The 12,916-nt window shown below is 48.2% G+C and overlaps 1 protein-coding gene across 9 annotated transcripts in view; it reads right to left on the bottom strand.

Annotated features, from left to right (window-relative positions):
• ADGRB1 (adhesion G protein-coupled receptor B1) overlaps positions 1–12,916 on the bottom strand; it is a 256,252-nt gene that overhangs the window by 173,609 nt on the left and 69,727 nt on the right. For all 9 annotated transcript variants that reach the window (XM_032182289.1, XM_032182293.1, XM_032182292.1 and 6 more), the window contains exon 2: positions 8,945–9,865. In XM_032182289.1, coding sequence (XP_032038180.1) covers positions 8,945–9,692 — 748 coding nt within the window. In that variant the 5' untranslated portion in view covers positions 9,693–9,865. The remainder of the gene's footprint in view (positions 1–8,944; positions 9,866–12,916) is intronic.

Here is a 12,916-nt window from a genome sequence, read left to right as displayed (position 1 = left end):
CTACTATTCAAAAAGCCATCCTTTTAAGAGTAGAAAGGACAGCATGCCACCTTGCCATCCCTTCTAGGACATTTGGAACATCATGCAGAAGACTGGAGATTGTTGCGCTGAAAGACCTGCCAAAGTTTTATAATTAGCCTCTGCCTCCATCTCACAGCAAGTAAAAGGCATCAAATTATGTCAGAGAAAAGCTCCCACCAAGCTTGTCAGCAGCTCCAGTGGCGACAGGCTCAAATCACAGTGCTGCTGAGCTGCCTGGGGATGGAGGTGGGACCGAGCAGAGCGGCACGTGGCACGCAAGAGCTGCTGAGCGAGAAAAGCCATCTCTGCCCTGACAGCTGGTGGCATCCATCGCGGCTCTCCCAGGGGGTCTTTTGTTCTCCTTGACGGTTCCTCAGCTGCAGTGGTCTGCAGGGGCAAGCAGCTGAGCTCCCTGAAGGGGCCTTCAAGCTCCTCCATGGCCCAGAAGTACAGAAGCATGAAATGCAATCTCTTTAAATATCTCTCTATGGTTACCTGGGGACTGTCCCAGTCCCCACGTCTTTTCTTCTTCAGTGAATACCTTCCCCAGAAAGAAAGAAATTTTTCTGAGTAGCTCCTCTGCTGCTCTTTCTGCCTTCCTGTTATTCTCATTAATAATCTCAAGCCACATCACCATCCATTGATCTCGGCTGACCCTAATGCCTGGTAGCTAGCCAAATTTCAGGCCAATCAATGAAGGTGCACCCCGCTTTTAACAGTTGAACATTAAGGATGAGAGTCTGAGGAGGTTAAGAAGGCTGACCAACTCATCTCTGCTGGGGAAGGTGGGCAGCTGGGTTTAGATGCTGCACTGCTGGATGGTGATGGAGCCAACCCAACAACCTCCTCTCCAGGTCAAATCACCCCTGGTAGGGCAGTGCTGATGCTAGATCTGACGTGCCAAAATTCATTCTGGGCTTTTACATGGCTATGCACAGAGCACAGCGTCGTGGGACTTCTCCCAATCTGGAGCCTCTCCCAGCCCAGCAGAGCACTCAAACCTGCTTTGCTGAATGCTCAGCAAAATGTGTCCATGGGCAGTATAGCAGGAAGCTTCATAATTCAGGGCACTAAAATGGAAAATCAAACTAATGAAGAAACAAACAAAACAACGAACTGAATGAAGGAGGAGGCAGGGAAAGAGAAAGTATTTACTGGCAGAAATAAATCATCTTCAGCCACTTTTATTGATGTTCCTTTGACAGACTCAGCGCATGCACTGCAGAAGCCAAATGCCAGCAGTACATCTGCAAGCAGCAGGCCTGGCTTCTCTGCATTAATGCTTTGCTGCTGGGTGAGGCCAGTGATGGCTTGCCAAGCCCACATCCACAACAGGGAATCTGGTGCAGATGTCCCCTTGGTCCAGCTCTGTAGACATCATTAACCCACAGCGTTTGGGGACCTTGGTCCTAATCCCAGGCTAACAGGCACCAAAAGCAAAACCGGCACTGACCTCATGGATGGGAACTGGTCCTGAGCACTGGACTATTATTCTCCTGGCATTTCCCTGCACTGGGACTATTTTTCCTTTAGATAGACACATGATAGATAGATAGATAGATAGATAGATAGATAGATAGATAGATAAATAGACAGACAGACAGGCACAAAGCCAAGAAGCTCTGTGCACAACAACAGGGTCGCCTTCTTCCCATTTGGGCTCTAGCTTGTGCCATAATTGAAATCCCTGTTGGATAAGATGAACTTGCAGTAGTCTTTCCCATGGCACATGTACCATAGTGCCTTTCCTCCACACCTCCAGTTCTTGCCAAAGAACTGGCTGAAATGGGATTCTGTTTGTGATCTTGGTCACGCCACCAGCCTTGTTAGAAAATGGCTGGCTCAGCCAGTCTCACATTATGGGAAAAGGACACTAAAACTGGACCTCAATTTCATCCATGGGGCATAAAAATATTAAGTGCACAGAAATTACTGCATAGTGCTCTTCATGTGGCTGGGTTTTTTGCTTTAAGCCACATCTCTGAAGATGCACCTATGCCCTTGGCTGGTTTTCCTGATTTCAGTGCAGAATCTTCTTGTCTGGGCATCTTCAGCACAAAGCCAACCAACTCCTCTGTCCTCAAAGCTAACGAGGGGGGATATGCCATCTTCCATCCATTAAAACAAAACAACCAACAATTCAGGCCGGCGAAGGCCGGGGCATCCTCCTCCTCAGCCAGGCAAGGAAAAAAAAACAAGGACTTGCACCAGTTCTTTTGGTCCTGCTGCAAGGCAGAGAGGGCTCAGCCAGCCTTCCAGCTGATGACCATTCCATCCTTGTGCTTTAAGACCCAACCATACTCCTTGTGTGCTATATCACGTCCACACACCTGAGCTATGACAGCATTCTGGCTTTGGGAATCAGCACCAGGCTTTTATTCTGTGCCAAAGAAACACAGTGGGACTTCTGTGGGGCAAAGCTGCCACCCTGCCAGGGCATCCCAGTTTGTTCAGGAATCTGAAGCTGCAGCTTTCATCCATCCAAGCCATTTTCCTTCCTTTTTGCTTCCAAGCACTGGGAATATCCCAAGCTGGTAACCCTTCTTTTGACGGCACGGATCACTCGAAGCCCACGGAGAGCATTCAGCTTAATGAGCTGTGTGGCAATTATTGCTCCATCAAAACCAGAGCCAGGGAACAAAAAAAAAAAAAGGAATATATTTAAACTCAACAGATATGCAATTCTGATGCTGTGCTAAAGGACGTTCCTTCCTAGCTCATTTTTCTCACCCTGATGGCAGGCTGAAGTGTGGGACATCAGTGTCAGATGGCTGGCTGCACCAGGTTCAAGGAGACTGGAGGTGACATTGGCAGAACCACTCTGGGGACACACGGCTGCTGAATGCCCCCCAGGTTACAGTGTCACAAAGCCACAATAAATGATACCTGCTGAGAATCCAAAAACAGTTTTCTGTTATTTTTTCCTTTTATTTTCTTTAGCCCAAGCTTGCTTCAGCACAGCCCTGGGGATGTACAGCCTCATAGAAGCCAGAACCAGCACCCATAGTTGCTGCAGTTTTGTTGAGGATAAGGTCTCACCCTTGATGTGTTTCTGTTTACAGCCTGCTAGGGAAAGATCAGAGCTCTTCTCCCCTTCTAGACCCGTTGCCTGCTAGACCTTTACAACAGCTGGGCTATGCACAGTCTCTGCTAAATCTAAAGTCTATCTTCGACAATCTAAATGCAGAGAAACAACACCGAAAAAGGGAAAACTCTCAGTGAAGCCTGGGAGAAACCCAGGAGCCCTGTCAACCAAATGATAGGGGATCCTCCAGGTCAGACAGCTCAGTGCCAGTGAAACCGATGGAGATCAGGCACCCTCAGCAGGGAATGAGGCACTTGAAAAGCTCTGTGGATCCAGTTCCCTTGGAAAGATAATGTTCCCCATTTCTCATCCTGCTCTGATTATTTAAATGCATCAGAGGTTAAGGGTGGGTGGTGAAAAGGGCCAGGAATTGCTCTGTGCACCTTCCCTTCTGAGCCATTAGCATCCTTGTTCTCACATTCAGCAGTTACAGCTGTAAAGCTCCACTGCAGATGTGATGATTTTGAATCTGGTGCCTGTGCTTCCCTGCATTAAATTTCACCCCATATTCCCATACAAAACGTTTGGGGGCAGCTGCTATGTGTCCCGAATATGAGAGGATGATAAACAATAATGAATGTTAAAAAAAAAAAAAAAAAAAAAAAAGGTGAATAACTCAAAGGCTGAGCCCTTCACCAGGGCTGCTACTCATTAAATTACCCATAAAAGTCCCCTCGTAGCAATAATGGGAGTAGTTGCCTTGTAAAACTCCCTCAGCAACTGGATGTAAATTCCACCTTTAGTCTCCCTGCTACAACAATAGCACATTCTGATGGTAATTGCGGATGTTTCTGCATTGTGATCATGTCCACAAGCTGCTGGGCTCACAATGGAACTGATCGCTCTATTTTTCTCATTTTTCTCCCCCTATCTCCTAAATAGGACATCTCCATACAGACGCATGCACGAGTGGATTTAGTGCTGAAACAACACTGCGGACGCAGGAAATCTCTGCTCTGCTGCTGGAAAGACCCCAGATGCTATGTAGGCTTTGGTTCCTGCCTAATTGCAGGGTTTTTAATGATCCCAAAGGGAAGCAGTGGGGCAAGCAAGGATTTTGCAGATCACATAGGTCTGAGTTTTCAAACCAAGTCAGGACTGCCCTTTCTAGCACCCAGGAGGAGCTGCCTCCACGAAACACCCCAGATGACAGGTGACATACCTAATGCTTTACATAAGGTAGGAAAATTTCATATAGAGACCAGAAAGCAGACCTTATTTGCCCCAGGTTGTGCCGGGGAGCTCTCACTGCAGCATTGCTCTGCTCTCAAAGATGCACAGATCAGGGCAAACATAGAGAACTGGGACAAACACAGATGGAGCAGTGAGGAGCTGGAAAGCAGCACACCTTCCCCTGGCACATATGGGTCTATGCCGGGAGGAAGGAGAGGCACTGAAACTGAGCTCAACTCCCATGGCCACTTGGTTTTTAAACCCCCAAATGAAGCAAATCCAAAGCCAAATTCCTTTTCTCCACAAGCCCAGCTGTTCTTTGGGCCTGGGGGACCATTGCTGGGAGGGATGGAGCTTGTGGTGGAGGCAGAGGTCAATGGAGAGGCTTCAGAGCCTACCCCTGGGCAATTACTCACAGCTTTTTATCAGTCCCTGGGCTTTCCTGCTCACTACATCCTACCACAAACACTGGAAATGATTTATTGAGTTATTCCTGCCCTAAGAGAGGTTCAAGGGCAGGAAGGCTGTGCCATCCAACATGAATCCTGCAGCTGCTTTGACCCTATATGTCTGGCCCTTTTTCCGCACCAGGGACCTCCTTCTGCAGCCACTCCAAGCAGAATCTCAGCCCTGCCGAGGAGATGCTATGCTTGGCCAGCAGAGCCAGCCAGGCATGAAGCAAAGTTCCCAACACCGACTGGCAGCTTGGAGGATGTGTCCTGCAGTGAGAGATTTATGAACCTCAGCCCACTTAACGCAGCAGAGGTTAAGAAGGAACTCGTTCATGGGTCTATAAATGCCTCTCCACTGTAGAGAATGGACACTAGGTGATTTCTTAATCTAGCGGGCAAAGAAAAGCATTTCAGGGCTGAAAAGGGAAACATCACAAAAATACAGCAATGAAGTGATTGAGCATTCAGGGGTAAGGAAGGACTGCGTGTGTTGAGAGCAATGGGGACAGAAAAACAATGGTAAATTTTAAAGACAGGAAAATCCCCAGCATTTTCAACTAGCTATGTCCTGATTAATTTTTTTTTTCTTTTTTCTTTTTTTTTTTTTTCTTTTTTTTCTTTTTTTTTTGAATGAAGCAGGTCTCATTTCTATTCAGTTTCAAGCTCTTTGCTGGAATGAATTGGTGAAATCCTCTTGATGAGGCTGATCAGACTTGTTCGTCACAAAAATCCCTCCAGCCCTGAAGCCATCTGCTCTACCAGGGAGCACACAATGTATTTCAGGAACACATGATTAGCTCAGTTTTGCAGTCTGCATCATGAATCCCCCCAAGATTGGGGGTCTGAAGAAGAGAAGGACCAGCATTTGTTTCACAGCTGCCTCTCTGGGCTACCACGACATGACAGCAAAGCAGTGGTCTTCCAGGAACAGATTACAATGAGACAGGGCTAATTAGATGTTCATTAAGTACCTAACTCAGCACAGCACTTAAGCACACATTTAACCTTCTCTCATTACAGTGTCACATCAATGTCCCATTTAAAGCTCCAGCTCTTGTTACAGTGAAACCAGCTCACATCTGGGAGGGCCACCAGGATTTCCAGACCTTCGAGTTCCAGGACCCCGTATTTCAGGATGCTTTCTCATCTGCTGTCCCACGGGGCCCCTACCCCTAACCTATGGGGGAGCCTATCCCAGGAATCTTGGTTTTCTTTCCCAAAGGGGAATTTGCCTCTAACCTTTAGGACCTACAACCAGTCTCTGCCTTCTTCCCACCCTGCTTTAAGCAGACAGAGGAGATCTGATGCTGCCCAAAAATATTTCTTTTGTTTAGTTATCTTCTAGAAAAATACAAATTAAATGAAATAAATATCCCTCTTCAAAGCCTTTCTGGTGCAGAAGCTTGAGACAGCTACAGCAAGGAGTGTCGCTGTGGGGAGTGGGCTGCAGCTGTCAATATATCTCCAGCCTTGTCTTGCTGATCACCAGGACAAGCTCCATGTGCAGCAAGACCCCAAAATATCTCCTGCCGCCTCTGTACCCTGACAGATTCTTCTTGCTCCCACCACCGCCTGCCGTAACCTCTGCAACGTCTGCGTGGGATGCAGGGTGCAAAGGAGGTGGCTCGCCAAACCGAGGAAGCAAATTTGGAAGCAAAAGCTCTTTTTCCCCCAGGCATTGATGCTATGGACAAGGAGGGGGTACGGAGGCAGTTTTGGCAGAGCCACTTTGTGAAGACCCCTTCTAATTGTCCACCGTTGCTCTTTGGTCACCAAAGTTGATGTGCAGATCTGTTCTTGGACTGCTCTTGAGCATCTCCAGAGAGCAGGGATGCTCATCTTGCCCAGCACATTGCCACGTGGGCGCATTTTCCATCCTTCAGGAATGGAAAATATCCCAGGTAGAGAGGAGGCACACTGCGACAAAAAAAGGCTCCACATTTTGTGGTGTCTGGATATCTGACAATTCCTTACATGCCTTGAAAGTTATCAGACCAGACTAGTACAGCACACACATACACCCTTGTTCAAAGACAAAAGTGTCAAGACAGGCTCCAAAAAAAACAAATGACTCAGGAAGCATCAGAAAAAAAAGAAAAAAAAAAAAAAGAAAAAAAAAAAGTCGTTAAAAAGAAGAAGAATGTTACAAATACAATCATACAATCAGGACAACAATAACAGCATTAACCATCAGCAGTGCTCAGAAATCAGAAACCCTATCAAAATATTCCACCCACAGAACTCTGTTAAGGGATCGCTGGCTCGCTGTCCAAATTGGATCTCGCCTCCATCTTCCTGATCAAGCCTTTGCAAAAATCAAAACAGACACAGTGACAGACAGAGCAGCACATGGAGAGGCCGGGTGCCCTGCAAGCTTTGTTTCCATGTAGATGGCATCCCACCAGTAAAGATGCTAATTCTTTGTCTTCAGCACAGAGCAGATGTGAGCAGCCAGCAAACAAAAATAATAATAATAATAATAATAATAATAATAATAATAATAATAATAATAATAATATTAATAAAGTAATCTACACTCTCTACAAATATTTGACATCCCAAAAGGATTTAGATTCAGCCACCTTTGAGCCTCTTCCATATTTATTTTCTGGGAACATTCGAACACTCAAGCTGGACTAGGAGAGATCTTTACAAAAGCCAATATTAAGCCTGAACGTTTCAGGATTTGCTGAAAATCTTTTTTCAAATTTCACCTTTGGTTGCGATGAAAAAGGTCACGCTGCTTGGGTTGAATGCATAAATCTTCCAATCAGCCAAGGCAGAGCGTGGCACCTGACTGAAGGAGGCTCGTATCGCTCTGAGGAGGCGGGCAGCGCAGTGCTCCTAGCAAGCTGTTTGTACAGGAGGAAAAGGACACTGCAAAAAAAAATAATAATCTGGGATCTGGGGAGCAACTGGCCCCCTGTGCTCATGGCCAGAGTGAGGGGCACGGCGAGGAACTAATTTGTAGGATTTACAGCTCATCTGTGTGACTCTGCGTATTGATTTACAGAGAGGCGAGAAGCAAAATCTCCCCCGAAATACACCGACGGAAGCACTGATACCTGATCATATCCTAATCTCTGCAAGAAAATCACTCTGCCTGATAACCTCCTGCCTACCACAAGCACATTTTGCCTCCTTCCACCTGCAGAAATTCTCCCCCTGCTTGGGAGGGGGACTGCAAAAGCTTGGCAGAAGCCCCCACGGCCAGCCCAAATGGGAGGCTGCCCTCCACACTGCCCAAATTCCCATTTAGCATCACACCCCCGCTTTACATAAGCTGCCTGCTGGCAGGTGGGACGGGAGCAGATCTGACACAGTCCCTGAAATAGCGGCTCTGCTTTCTGACCCTCCAGTTCCCTCTTGCTTTGCACAGTACTGTGACACCGGTGGGGATGGATGCAAGGAGAGTTTCTCTCCCCGGAACAGTGCAGAAGCAACACACGAGGATCAGACTTCAGGAGTATCTCATCCCTGTTCTCAACCCTTTCTCGTCTTCCTTCCTCAACCCTTTCTCAACCCTTTCTCATCTTCTTTCTTTATTCTCAACCCTTTCTCTTCCTCCTTCCCCATCCCTTTCATGGCTTCTTGGCAGGCACAGCCTACATCACATTCAACATCCCAAAGAGAACAAAAGACGAACCAAATACCCGAGGAATGAGCCCAAACAAAAGGCACCACGTAGCCCCGCACAAGTAATGTGGTGAACTCTCTTTTTGAAAGCCTCCAGAAGGAAAATGAAGCTGAGATCCTGAGAACAAAATGAGCATGCCTTCTGCTGCCTTTCTCTCAAACCAGCCTTGGAGATAAAGTTTTTTTCCCATTAATTTAAAGGGTTGATAGGGTTGCTGAGTGCAGCCCACCTCGGGAGGTAGCTTGCATCCTGCCTCTTCTAGGATGTTTCTAATTGCGTTGGGGAACTGCTTGCCCTCAGGTACAACTTACCCTCAGCTGCAATGAAGCTGCAGAAGTAAAACAAGTGAGGAAAGAGCCTGAGGAAGTAGTGAAACAATTTAGGACACACTTCGGGGAAACCACTCATGAAGAGCCACCAGGGGTTGCCAGATCTGCCTAGCAATTAGCAAGGAAGTTTTTCATAGCAGGCATTCGCAGACTCGGATACACACATGGTGGGAACAACATGAGACCCAGGAGGGGACAACCCAACCATCCCTTCCTTCCAAACCCCCCCGGCTGTCCCCTCACTCACCCATGAACTCCACTCCACTGCTGTCCTTCGGGCTGCTCATGCAGTTCTCCAAGTAAATCCCATCCTTGTAACAATCTTCCTTCTTCTTTGCGAGCCCCAGGATCTCACTGGCTTGATCCAGGACCTCCCCTCCCGAGCAAGAGCAGGGGGTCTGCATAATGCCACAGGGGTGGGAGCTGCTGCTGATGGCCAGGCACGCATCCAGCCACTTGCAGAGCATCTGGCACGCGGCTTTGCTAGGGTTCCTGTTGCCCACCACGAGGTATTCCACCGAGAAGTCCCTTTCCTGAGCTTTCATGGGCTTCCACCGCACGGGTCCGTTCTCCACCCCTGGTGGCGCAGTCTGCTTCATCTGGAGGAACTGCTTGTTGGACTGGAGGAAGGCGTAGCGGGTGGACCCATCACAGAGCTTCAGCACATCGTCAAAGCTCTCCATGCCCAGGTAGGTGCGGGTAGATTCCAGGAAGGAGTCGAACTGGTAGGTGCGGATGTGCTGGTGGTCACATACGCCGGTGGGTTTGAGGATCTTCATGTACAAGGTGTACCTCCGAGGGTCTGGGTTCTGTATAATCCAAGAGCAGAGAGAGGAGTTCAACGGGAAGACGGCAAAGGAGGAGAAATACCCAAAGAATTTCCCCTGGACCAAAGTGGTGCAGGGAGTTTGTGCCAGGTCCAGAGCGACCACGGTCCACACAAAGTAGAGTGGCGATACCAAAAGCAGGTTCAGGGCAGATCCAATGCTCCTCATCCTAGGTCTCTGGTCCTCTGGAACTCAAAGTAAATGTCAAGCAGGTGCCAGATCCTGGACATAACAGGGACCAGCTTAGAGGAAAAGTGAGAGTTTAAGAGGCTCTGGATCCGAAATCAAGCCAATCCTCCCATGTCTGGATTTGAGCTCCCTCCTGTGGCCATAAAGAACACCTGGAAAAAAAAGGGAAGGGAGGAAAGGAGGAGGGGAGAGAAAGAGAAGAGATTTGGGATTTGTTTTTTATTTTTTCCATTAACCCTTCACAAAGCCAAGAATCCATGCAGCATCCCCAGCCCCACTATATCTCTCTGGTAGGCTTTACAGCCCCACATCACCCTCCCCATGTTAGCTTTGGAGGTGTCCCCATCCCTGGGATGTCCCAGCCAGGGACTCCTTTTACTTCTCATCTTCCCAGCCCTTTTCTTTCCTGCCCCTTGGGCTCACACCAGGTAGAGGAAATCAGAAGTTCCCCCTTGGGTGAGGATTTCCCTGGCCCTGCAGCACGTATTTCCTCCAAACCAGGACTGCTGCCCAATTTTGAAAGGGCAGCTCTAACTTCAGGCAGGGAGGTTCCCCCTATCAAACCTTACTGACGAGTATCAGGATGATGTCAGGAGCTTCCATGGTCTAAAATAAACAAACAGAAAAATAAAAGAATTGCTCAGGTCCTCTGCATTGGAGACCTGGGTGCAAGCAGCCCAGCTTCTCAGCTGCAAATATTGGGCTGCAAAATTAACTCTGATCACCTGGGGTGTGCATCTTATTGATCAGGGACCAAGCTGGCACTGCCAGGAAGGAATTAGGATGAATTCCCTGGCTAAGGAGAGGGGCAGTGACTCTGATCCTCTTCACATCCCCATCAATACCACACAACCTGCCCCCAAACCTGCCCTCTCCCACCCTGCTCTCAAGCTCTCCCTTCCCAAACTGCAAGCAGAGGAAGCTTTCACAGCAGCCAGATGAATTCCCAGCAAATCTATGAGTTATGCAGCTAAACCCAATCCTGCCTCCCAGGAGACACTTAAACAAGAGATGAAGCCCATAGACCATCCTGTGCATTTGGGAGGAGACAGGCTCCTAGCCAATAGCCAAATGCAGCTCCACATTCACCTCTTGCTTCCTTTCCTCTCCACATATTAAAGTTTTGCCTCTGCATTACCCCTTTTCTGAAAAATCCTTTTTTTTTCTTCTTCTTCTTTTTTTTTTTTTTCTTCTTTTTTTTTTTTTTTTTTTGTTCTTTTTCTTTTCCTGGGGAGGAAAGGGTTAGGGAACTGGAAAGTCAGATCTGCTGTTTGCAAACTGGGTTTCAGCCCAGCTTCAAATCACTGCAGCCTCTGCCAGCAGATTCCTGTGTGTCTGTTAGACCTGACACTAATCAGCACGGAGTCCAAATGCGTTTGCACTTAAATTTTTTAGAAGTCGGATCCCCACTCCTGATGGCGCTTTGCAGCCTGCAGAACTCCGCAGTGCAACCCTCCCCGTGCCAGCCTCAGGGGCTGGATTTCAGGAACAGCAGCCTGCTTAGTGGATGCAAAGCACCGCTCGGTTGCAAGGAAAACCACAGGCATCAAGCAAACATCCTATAAATTTCCGGAGAGGTCATCCTGATTAGCAGGAGGGGTTGCCTGCAAATGACTGTGAATGTTTTAAATATCAGCTTCGGTAAGTGAAGCATGCTTGCTGAGTCTGTGAAAGGGAGCAGAGAGTCTCAGATCTTTTGGTTCATCTCTCCCTCGCTGTAGGGCAGTGCCTGGGCAGCTCATGCTGTTCAGAAGTGGGCACAGCCTTGGTAAAAGCCCAAGTCTACCCGACCTTCCCACCACGAGCCAGCCAGGATCACCCTAACCTTTGGTCCAGCCCATGAAGGAAGCTGCAGGAGCCAGCAGCGCCTCCATGGCAACGAGATGAGGAGGAGACAGGGCTGGGAGCTGATGGAGAGCATCAGGATCTGGCCCCTGGTGGTGACTTCAGCTCCTGGGATCCAGCCCAAGCCTCCTGCCCTCCACAAACCTGACTTTTCTCACGCCGGCCACATCCCTGTTACTGAACAAAGAGGTGGAAAGCACAAAACTCACCCTCCCCTTGCCCCTTTTGGGGAAAAAAGCACACCGTAAAAGCCAACAAACTTTAAGTAAACAGACCCGTTAATGGGACGCTGTGTTACGGTTGTTAGGTCTCAGAATTGATTTCCCCTGAATGCGGTCCCATCTGGAGGGTTTCACCATAAGGAGCATAAACATATTTTTTTTTCTCCGTCAGCTGATTCTTACTGAAGTAGGAATCTTTCCTTAGAGCAACCCCCCATCTAAACTTGCACTTTTGGCCCAACACACGTGGGGAAGAAGCAACGGGCAGTTTTTCAGACGCTGCGTTCCAGCAAGGAGATCGATCTGCCACGTTTTAATCCCCCAAGGGGGATGCACACAAGAGGTTGCAGCCTGCGGCCGGGGAGTTGATAATAATTGCATGAAAAGACAGATTGTCCCGACCTGGAAAACCTCGTACCTATGGCAGATGGGTTAATTTGCCCTTATTCCCCTGGTAGTTGCCACGTCTGGTTCCTAAGTAGCCCGGCTCTCTCTGCTATGCTCCTTCTTCCAGCAGGAGATGGGACCAGCAGAGAAGCCTTTGCTGGAGGAAATTTTGAGGACAGCAGGTGACTGTGAATTACCTTGGGCCACCCCTTGTTTGAGCTTTTCAAGGACCATCCAAAGGGCAAAAATGTTGCCCTCTTTATGCGTGTACCCATTGAAAGACAAGTTTTCATCCCAAGCAACTGCAGAAAGAGGCTGATAAGTTTGGTCCAAAAGACTCCCCCATTCTGATTTCCTTGCACATGTGTCCAAGGTGGTCAAGTAAAAGGTTTTAATAAGAGATTTGAACCACTGGCATGGCCCATGCACCTTCACATCACTGCCCAAAGCCTCAGCAGTCTTTTTGTACTTCCTCTTGCTGAGTATTCCCGTCCCACCCTGGCACCCACAGGGCCAGGCAGGGTTAGAAACAGAACCAGATCGATCTTTGCAGCTTAAACAAACCTAGGCAGGGACTGAATCACACATTACATATAGGACCTGGACTGCTTGCGGGGTTTAATCACCTAGTTTGCACTGCTCCGTGTGACTTTTGGAGCCTGCAAAACTTGTCGAGCTGTAATGGTGAATTCACGGTAATGGTAAATCAAGAAAATTTGGGTCTGAAGCTGGAGATTTCCATCACTCTCA

This window comes from Aythya fuligula, chromosome 2 (genome assembly GCF_009819795.1).
Source record: "Aythya fuligula isolate bAytFul2 chromosome 2, bAytFul2.pri, whole genome shotgun sequence".
Lineage (NCBI taxonomy): Eukaryota > Metazoa > Chordata > Aves > Anseriformes > Anatidae > Aythya > Aythya fuligula.
Note: the sequence above shows the minus strand (reverse complement) of the source record. Positions and strands in the feature narration are given on the sequence as shown.